Source organism: Benincasa hispida, chromosome 5 (assembly GCF_009727055.1).
Source record: "Benincasa hispida cultivar B227 chromosome 5, ASM972705v1, whole genome shotgun sequence".
In the NCBI taxonomy this organism is placed as follows: domain Eukaryota; kingdom Viridiplantae; phylum Streptophyta; class Magnoliopsida; order Cucurbitales; family Cucurbitaceae; genus Benincasa; species Benincasa hispida.
In genome coordinates, this window is record NC_052353.1 from 45,188,083 (window position 1) to 45,198,679 (window position 10,597).

Consider the following 10,597-nt stretch of genomic DNA (forward strand, 5'->3'; position numbering starts at 1 on the left):
AGATGCAAATTATTGTAAAAAATAAGAGGGAAATGAATTTAATTTTAAAAAATAAAAAAACAAAAAATGAAACGGGACCTTAATTATTAATTTAAATTATTTTTATCATTTTTTAAATGATTACAATTTTTAATTTCTCAATACCTATCCAGATATCGATACAATTAAATTTTCGATCCGATCAATATCCAAACTGATATTTTAATAAGTAGGAAACTACTTCACATATCTCAACACTTTATTTAATATATTTATTTATTATCATATACAATTTCTAATTTTATAACAACAAAAGATGCACGTTTCTAAATATTTTAAAAAATTGTACAAAACCCAATAAAATAATCCCCTTTGTTATTATATTTTCATGGCGATGGACTATTATTAGTATTTTTCTTTAATTTTATATTTTTGACAAAAGTTGAATACTTCCGCAACTATTTTGTTTTAAATTTTTTATTTTTAAAATTTATGCTCATTTTATATTATTTTCATTAAATTTAAAAGTTTAATTTTCAAAAGTAAAAAAAAAAAAAATTATATACCTCAATTAGTAATTATTTGATTTCTATTTTTTTAAAAAAACTAAGTCTATTTCATCCACATTTCTTATAATAATTTGCATATTTTTTTACGTACAATGATTGAATTCTTAGGCCAATTCTAAAAACAAAAACAACTTTTTGAAAACAATTTTTTTTTCTAAAAATTTGATTTGGTTTTTATACCATTAATTAAAAGTAGATAACAAAAAAAGAAATTTGGAACTGATAGCGCTCATATGCTTAATTTTAAAAAATAATAAAATGGTTATTAAATGGACCATATTAATTAATTTTTTTAAAACTTTAGATAATAGATTGTGAGAGTGAGTGAGTGGAAAGTCACATCTGGATTTGAAGTTACCAACTTAACTCAATGAACATGGATAGGATTGTGGGAAAAGGGAACAATTTTCTACTTACCAACTACTCATTTTGGGGGTATCTTTGACATTCAACACCTTGTACAGTCTTGAATTAAAAAAAAAAAAAAAAAGACATGGATAGACTTCTATCAGCATCTATCACATAATATCAATAATAGACTTCTATCAGTTTCTACAACTGATAGACACTGATTATCGATCTTTATCCAAAAAGATTATATTTTACTACTTTGTGTAAGTAATTTCCTTTATTTTTTCTATTTTTAAAATCCTTCCCAAAAAAAAACCCACTTTTTTTGCTTTTAGAAAATGAGGAGAAACCATGGTGGTTTGTATTATCACTCCTTTTGATTATTTGCTTGGTCCCATTTTTGTTTTTTGTGTACAAGATTAATACAAACCTAAATATTCAAATTTTGTAATTGGCTTGGTCTCCCTTTTTAACAAACCTAAACGTTCAAAGACTAAATATAAATACAAATCTAACCGTTTAGAGACTAAATAAATTTAAACTTAAACATTTAGATACTAAATATAAATACAAACTTAATTAAAAAATATAATAAAATAAAATAAAATAAAATAAGCCACCTTCTTAGCTTCTATAAAATGAGGAGTAACCATGGTGGTTTGTATTATCACTCCTTTTGATTCTTTGCTTGGTCCATATTTCTGCTTTCTGTGTGCAAGATTAATACATATTAGCCTAAAAAAATGGCAGAAAAAAGCAAGATTTTGTTTGTTGGAGGCACTGGCTATATTGGTAAGTTCATTGTAGAGGCAAGTGCTAAGGCTGGAAATCCAACCTATCTTCTTGTTAGAGCGTCCACTCTTTCAGACCCAACTAAATCTGAGCTCATCAACAAGTTCAAGAGTTTGGGAGTCATTTTTGTCATTGTAAGTCGCCTTTTGATCTACATTCTAAATCTCAATTTCTTCGAACAATTATTGAATGAGATCATCACGATTTGATTGATCCTGTTCATAATCAGATTCCGTGCCTTTTTGGATTAACAATTCTTCGGTCAGATCTCATTTTTTAGCCAGATACTTGTTTGGTTTGATGAGTTTTGCGATACTAAATGTGAATTTTTATATCGAAATCGATTGATAAAAAAAAGAGTAATGCATGTTTTTTTTTTTTTTTTTCTGGAAATCCTTTGACTATTTTATTTATTTTTGGAGTTGTGACTTGTTATTAATATTATGATTTCAGGGTGATTTGTATGATCATGATAGTCTAGTTAAGGCTATAAAAGAAGTAGATGTTGTGATTTCTACTGTTGGTGCTGGTCAATTGGCTGATCAAGTTAAGCTCATAGATGCTATCAAAGAGGCTGGCAATGTTAAGGTCAATATACTCCTCATTTGTCTCTCCTTTGTTGTTTCAATAGAATTTATTATGCAAATTTGTTTTATAGTGTCTATGCTTAAATTATAAGTCTAAATTTTATGTCTAAATCTCCTTGCTATTTAGATTTACACGGTTTAAAACTACGAACAAAATTTTACTCTCTATCAATGATGGATAGTGATAGACAGTAAAATTTTACTATATTTAAAGATATTTTTAACAATTTTATCATTTAAAACAATTATCTTTTAGATTTTAAATTTTATGTCTAATAGATTTGAAAGTCTAGAGTCTCTTTAAGTTGATAATTATTAATTTTATTATTCAATAGATTAGTTATTTTTTTACAAATTTAAAAGATGTGAGAGATCTATTAGATAAAAAATTGATAGTTGAGAGGCTTTTAAGATAAATTATAAAGTTTGAGCATCAAATATACATAAACTTTAGGTTTAGAGGCTAAATAATAAATATTTAATCATATAATGATATTATAATATATAGATGAACCTTCCCCAATTATCATCTTGTTAATTTAACAATTTTATAATATGGGAATATTCCACTGCTTGCGTAACGGAAACTTTATTCTTAATTATAATATATCATATATCATAGACTTTATAGTAACTTTCATATATATATATATATATATATATATATATCATAGAGATTTGAATGGATTTAATCATTTTGTCTCTCTCTAATATACAATATTACGTGTCAACATTAATGCTTTCAAGTTTTTGAAAAAAAATTAAAATAATTATACTCTCTAATATACAATATTACGTGTCAACATTAATGCTTTCAAGTTTTTGAAAAAAAATTAAAATAATTATACTCATAATTGAGGTTATCAATTAAAACTCCCTATTAATAATATTATCAATATAAATCTTAAATTTACAATAATGAATAGTTTAGACTATTTTAGTGATTTATAACTATTTTTTGTTTGATTCAATTTGAAATCAACTCAAAATTACTAAAATAGAATTACTCTCCAAAAATTTCACTGAAGCAACACGAATAATTATCAAGTAATTGAGGATGAAATAGGATAAGACAATGGATGAGATGAAAAATCTCTCAAATTCACATGACTACCATCAAAATAATTTATATATTTGTTTGTTCCTTAATTTTATTAATATTCTCTTTTGGAAGAATGATACAACCCTCCTATAAATTTGGTTGTCTTTAATTAAAAAAAAAAAAAAGATTTAAGTCCATATCATAAAAAAATATTGTTAAACTTCAATAAAATTTCTTATGAGATATAGATAAATGAGCTATGAGTAAAGACTAAGTTGTTAGTAGTTTAAATTAAGGGCAAGTATCAATTTATATTAGGAGTTATATCAATTTAAACCCTAAACTAATAATTGTATCAATTTAAATCCTTAACTTTCACAATTGTATCAATTGAAATCTCAAAGTAATAATTGTAACAATTTAAACCTTAAACTTTCATAAATGTAATAATTAAAACGCTGAAGTTTCATAACTGTATCAATTTAAACCCTCCATCATGTTTTAATAGGATACACTTATGAAAGTTTAAGATTTAAATTGATATACTTGTGAAAGTTTGGAGTTTAAATTGATATACTTATGAAAATTCATGATTTAAATTGATACTAGCCTCAAAGTTCACGATTTAAATTGATAGAACTATTACTTTAAGGTTTAAATTGATACAAACCAAAATTTAGGACTATAAATTAATATTTGTCCTTTAAACAAATAAAAACAATGTCATACTTTTCATTCAACAAACTAATATATCAAGTCCCTTGACATAAAGTTCTAGCCCACCGTTGCATTTGATTACTATATTTCACTTTAGGCCACGTTTATACTTGATGAAACATAATCCATCAATGATTAACTCGTAAAGTGAATTCCATTTAATTACATGTGTTAATGTTTACTTATGTTCTATAATTGTAATGAACCGTGGGGTCCACCTTGAAATATGTAATCAAAACGTATCATCTGATTGACGAACAGAGAGTGTTCAATCTGATTATACTTGAAAATTACATGGGACCCACTACTGTTACTGTTATATATACTACTATTGTATGTAACAGTATAAAAATTATGAATCTGTCACATTTTTATTTTTACTGTTTGATCGTAAAGGTAAATATGATAGATTTGTAATTTTCAATAAACGCAATAAAAAACAATCTAATTATGTTTGTGATTTACGATTGATCCATCAACGAAATTTCATTATAAGCACATGAAATTTATGGATAAACATGACTTAATTAGAATGAATGATTGTTAATAATTAATTGCAGAGATTTCTTCCATCGGAATTTGGAAATGATGTGGATCGTAGTAGTGCTGTGGAGCCAGCAAAATCAGCATTTGGTGTAAAGGTTCAGATTCGTCGAGCTGTAGAGGCAGCAGGAATTCCTTACACTTATGTTTCCTCCAACTTCTTTGCTGGCTACTTCCTTCCTAGCTTGTCTCAACCAGGAGCTTCTTCTCCACCTAGAGATAAAATTGTTATCTTGGGGGATGGAACTCCACAATGTAATAATTTCTTACCCTTTCTTTTTACTTGTTCTGCTTCGACGATTATCATCAGATAACCATTTCATTTTAAAAACTAAGTTTATAAATAAGTTCTTCTACTCAAAAGTATTTTTTATGGTTTGTTATTCACTTTTCCAAGATTTTGTTCGATAATCGTTTGATTTTATAAATTAAGTTTATAAACGTTACTTCTACTCAAAAGTATTTTCTGAGATTTGTTATCCACTTTCTACTCTTGTTCTCAAACCCGCACGATCATGTACTTCAAAAATAATTATTCTAGAAAACTTATTTTTGCGATTATAATTTGACTAGGAATTAAACTATTTTTCTATGGTAGGTTATAATTAAATCCTTAAATATAATTTAGCTTTAGAATTCACATATATTTTTTAAAAGTCAATTGGAAAGCTTGCCAAAAAAAGGAAGAAAAAGAAGCAGAATGATTTTATTTTTAGTTTTATGTTTTTGTAATTTCATTTTTAATTTGTTTCCTCCTTATTTTTTTATTTAAAAAACAAATCAAGATTTTGAAAAAATAATTTCTTTGTTTTTCAAAATAGGCTTGGTTTTAGAAATTTTGTATAGAAAGAATACAATAAAGTAAGAATAGTTGGAAATAGTTTTTTGAAAGCTTAAGTTTTTTTTTTTTTTTTTTTAATGGAATGTCTATCAAATGGAACCATAGTCAAATTCTGAAAAGCAAAAAGAATTTTTTTTTTTCCAAAATTACTTATAAATGATTTAAAAAAGGGTGTGAGAAAGTAGATAAAAAGACAAAGAAAAATTGAGTAGAAATTATAAACTTAAAATTTTAAATTAGCTAAATCATGTTCATATGTACTTTAATTTTTTCTGGAAATATAGTCCAAGTCTCTTCTGAAATATATCTTTTGTCTAAGAACATAGGATCTTATTGAATTCTTGTGAATTATGATCAGCAATATTCAACAAGGAAGAAGATATTGGAGCTTATACAATCAAAGCTGTGGATGATCCAAGAACTTTGAACAAGATTATCTACATCAGGCCACCTGGTAACATCATCTCTTTCAATGATCTTGTGGCTCTTTGGGAGAAAAAAATTGGGCAAACTGTTGAGAAAATCTATGTTCCTGAGGAACAAGTCTTGAAGAACATCGAAGGTTAGACTTGTCTTTTTTTTGTTTTCTTTTTTCATTTTTTGAATCTACTCATAGCTTTATGAAATTTATCGTAGTCCATCAACTTAAACTTCTAGATTAATGATTTTTTGTTTTCTTTTTTCATTTTTTGAATCTACTCATAGCTTTATGAAATTTATCGTAGTCCATCAACTTAAACTTCTAGATTAATGAGTAATTTAACATAGTATTAAAATAAAAGGTCTTATGTTCGAACTTTTATTTCTTTTAAAATTAATTGGGATACATGAGCATGAGCCTCTTAATCTTTTGGGTTCAATATGTAATATATTGGTAAATTTAAATAATTTGACTTTAGAGCACTATTAACTTTAGTCATTGAATACCATGGAAAATTACAACATATGCTTAATTGGTCAAAAGTACTTCTTCACCCTACAAAATTATCAGGTTAATCAAAGAGTTTTTATATAGTTGGGGTGTGCAGTGGCCGGTCAGAGTCGATTTCCGATCAAACCACCATCGAACCAATTATGGTTTGTTTAGTAAATATTCAAATCAATCTTGGCCATTGAAGACAGCCATCGGTCGATCGGTTTTGATTTTTTTAAAAATATTTTAAAGAAATTGTCGGTTTGGATTTTTTCAAATCCGATGCCGACCGAGTCCCTCCTCTTCTCCGACCGACCACCTTCGATTCGGTCGACTCAATTTTTCATTCTATCATGCTCACTCCTAATATATAATAATGCATTGGAAAGAATAAAATTTGATTAAGACCATAATTTTTTTTAATTTTTGCAGAGGCTCCACTTCCTTTGAATGTGATAATAGCCATTTCTCACTCAGCATTTGTGAAGGGAGATCATACCAACTTTGAAATTGAACCATCATTTGGAGTGGAAGCTACAAAATTGTATCCAGAAGTTAAATATACAACTGTGGATGAATATCTTGATCAGTTTGTTTAAAGAAGTTTGTGGAGGGAAAAAAATAAGAATGAGGGGAAAATTGAATATGGGCACTGCATGTTAGCAGCAATAGTTTAATGAAGCATTGTTGTTTGTTGTTGTATTTTCTGATTTTCTTATGGTTTGCTATGTATTTCTTTCCTCGTGTGTTCTAAAGATTATGGCAAAATCTATGAAAGTTCATGAAATTTGAATAAGAAAGTAAGGCGATTTTCTAATATTCTTAAGTTATTTTAAGAATTCAAAAATTTACTTTTCCCCTATGTCCTTTATCGTACTTTATAATTTCAAATTATGAGTGTTATACGGAAAGCCAGAAACCAACTATAACAATAAGATATCAATAACAAGTAAAGAGGTAAAGACACATAGAAGTTGGTAACCTTGTTTGGTGAAATCTATCTACGTTTAGGGGTAATGTGTCTGGGAAAGATAATCATAATATTAATAAGTTAAGTAGCTTACAACGTAATACTTATCTATAATACACGACTACGATAGTGACTCACGTAGAGCTCCACTCACAAATCACCTAGGCCTCCCCTAGATGTGAGACTCCTTCTCAAATACACTTAGGCTCCTCCTAAGTTTGATAATATTAGTGTTGAATACTTCAGCTTTCGACAATGTGTGAGGCTCCTCTTAATGTTGTCATCTTTCCTTCAAGTCAACGAACTTCGTTCACTTATGAATTTTAGGATCCACTTAAGATGGAGAATTCTTTCTCCATAGCAATGGCTTAAGCTCCCCTTAAGATCATGAGAATTCCTTCTTGACAGTGATGGGTTTAGGCTGCCCCTAAGACCATGATTATCTTCAACATGTTTTACTCAACAAATGAAGAAATTGAACAGCAGAATATAGTGAGCAAATAACAAAAACACAATGTTACACAATTTGACATAGAATAGGAAACGTCTTGCTCAAATAACAAAAGTAACAACCCTAAATGATCAACAAAATTTACCTTTAATAATCGAATCCAAGAAAGAAAACAAATCCCTGTTTGGAAAAGATAAGTCCTGCTTCAATAAAGAAAATATCAGATGAAATGAATATGTTGGAATTTTTCTAATAAGGAAAAATATTTACAGAAAAATATTGTTGTCTAAAATAGATGTTAAGACTTTATTCGAGACAACTGCAGAAATCAATATCTTAGGAAAATATAAAGTCAACTAAACAAATCTCCAACAAGCTTCCCCTTTGGTTTATATTTTTGTTTTTGTTTTGTTTTTTTTTAAAAAAAGACAGAACAAGAATCAAACAACCAACCACTTGCCAAAAAAGTCATCTAAAATCAAGACTTAACAAGTACAATAACATAACCAATAACAACACAAGTTATCTGAAATCAAGACTTAACAAGTACAATAACATAACCAATAACAACACAGAAAAAGCAAAAACAACAAATTCTTCCATAATAGAACCAAAACCAATTCAAACCACCAAACCAACCAAAACAACTCCAAACCAAACACAAGCACAATTTTTGCAAATCACAAAACAACAAACTCAGAAGCAGTAGAAACAAACCAAACCAACTCTAACAACTCCAATCCAAACTCTCCTCCTTTAAGAAGAGGAAGCTCCACCAGTCTTGGACAAAACAAACTACATCTTCTGAAGCACATCATCGACCTAAACTTTATTTTCTTGAAGTGTTTGCACCATGGACTCAATATTACAAGATTCATTCGATAATAGTTGAAGAATACGACTACCAAAGGAGGACTCAATTAAACTTTGCTTGGTCCATAAAAATGTTGAGTTGAGGTGGCAGTGTCAATATCAAGAGCTGTTGGGATTGGTGTCCTAAATCTTTTTGCTCTTGTAGGTTATTTTATTTGTGCATTAACTCAATCCAATAAACCAAGATCCAAGATTATTTTATGTAACTTAAACATATATGTGATTGACATATAAGTGGATTATGTTTAAGAAATAATCTAACTGGTCTGTAATAAATAGATAAGGTTGGGTGTCTTATCCTAGTGGCACTACAGATATGACCCACTTTGTAATTATTACAATTGTTATAAAGTGTTACAGATAATTTGATCTTAATCGTTCATGTGGAGACATGTGAGTGAGGGCGTATCCTATACAAAGAGTTTGTATAAGACCAAACCATGAAACGATTAGTCTTTCTTTGTAACATTGTTACTTGAAAAGACTTACATTTCACTAGGATGACCATAAATATCTCGACCATAATCCTGAGTGGGTTGTGAACTCCTGTCTGTGAGGGAAATCCTTTATTCTGTATGGGTGAGAGTGGCTAGTTTCACCGACTCAATATGTTTACCATTTTGGAGATTTATCTGAGTAGGTAGTTGGGAACATAACTACACAAAATGAAATTTACTCCTTTTTGGATTTAGGGTAAGTAGATGAGTTTCTCCCTTAGAGGCTGATTCCGGATCTTGAACAATGATAGCCCTCACCCTCTCACTAGTCAAAGAGGGGACTAGTTATAGTTAGACTAAAATCAATTGTTCATTAAAGGGATTAGTGGTACTTAAGGAGCTAGATATAACTGTACGGGTAAAACGATCATTTGACCAAACTATAGTTACGAGCAATTTGTGAATGGTTGATTTACTGTTGATTGGTTATATTCTTGGACACTATCTAAAGTCGAAAAGTGCAGCTGTCTGTGATTAGTGGAGTGACTGGTAGTTAATAAATGTTGTTGGTTAATTAATTAAACTCGTATCATTGGAGCTTTTAATCTATAGGTCCATAAGATCCTCTTACTAGCTCACTAAGAATAAAACAAGAGATAATTGTTTTTTTAAATAATTTGAATTATTCAAGTTATTTAAAGGAAATTTTATATTAATATGATTAATATAAAGTATAGTGTATATTGATATGTTAATTATGAATGTGATTTATAATTAATGGATAAAGGAACTAATATAATGTATATTGATACATTACAATTAATTATGAATATGGTTCATAATTGATAAGAGAGACAAATATTTGAATAAGATTCAAATTAATATAATGTATATTGATACATTATATTATAAATCATATAGGATTATAAATATGATTTATAATACTATATAATATATGAATATGGTTCATATAAATACTATGAGTTAAAATTAATATGCGTGAGATTCATATTAAAACTCTAGTTTATGAGAGAGAATTGCATTTTAATATGATTAAAATGCATATTATAAAGTTTTAATATAATGTATATTGATACATTATATTATAAATCATATAGGATTACAAATATGATTTATAATACTATATAATATATGAATATGGTTCATATAAATACTATGAGTTAAAATTAATATGCGTAAGATTCATATTAAAACTCTAATTTATACGAGAGAATTGCATTTTAATATGATTAAAATGCATATTATAAAGTTAATTAACTAAGGATTAGTTAATTAATTACATTAAATATTATTTTTATACAATATTATTAACTCCATAGTGAGTTATTTTGGGTGGTTTTTTCACATAGGAATTAATTAACTCATTCCTCCCTCTTGTTCTGTATAGTTTTGGTTTTCTATATTGAGAAGACAGAGATGTGGTGAAGAAAACAACATCAAAAAAATCCACAAGAAATTTTATCCCAATCTTCTCAATTCCTTTTGCTTTCCCTATTCCTAAAAGCACAAAA

The 10,597-nt window shown here is 27.9% G+C and overlaps 1 protein-coding gene across 1 annotated transcript; it reads left to right on the forward strand.

Annotated features, from left to right (window-relative positions):
• Positions 1-1,584: 1,584 nt before the first annotated feature.
• LOC120078391 (phenylcoumaran benzylic ether reductase Pyrc5-like) lies at positions 1,585-7,136 on the forward strand. The gene is made up of 5 exons (XM_039032656.1): positions 1,585-1,825; positions 2,145-2,279; positions 4,598-4,835; positions 5,780-5,983; positions 6,767-7,136. The coding sequence occupies exons 1-5, from the start codon at positions 1,643-1,645 to the stop codon at positions 6,931-6,933; spliced, it is 927 nt and encodes a 308-aa protein (XP_038888584.1). The 5' UTR covers positions 1,585-1,642; the 3' UTR covers positions 6,934-7,136.
• The last annotated feature ends 3,461 nt before the right edge of the window (positions 7,137-10,597 follow it).

Bases quoted from the DNA above. Each gene is read 5' to 3' on its own strand.
- LOC120078391 (XM_039032656.1), top strand. From the start codon at position 1,643: ATGGCAGAAAAAAGCAAGATTTTGTTTGTTGGAGGCACTGGCTATATT. The intron at 1,826-2,144 runs GTAAGTCGCCTT...TTATGATTTCAG, and splicing joins TGGGAGTCATTTTTGTCATT to GGTGATTTGTATGATCATGA. The intron at 4,836-5,779 runs GTAATAATTTCT...AATTATGATCAG, and splicing joins GGGGGATGGAACTCCACAAT to CAATATTCAACAAGGAAGAA.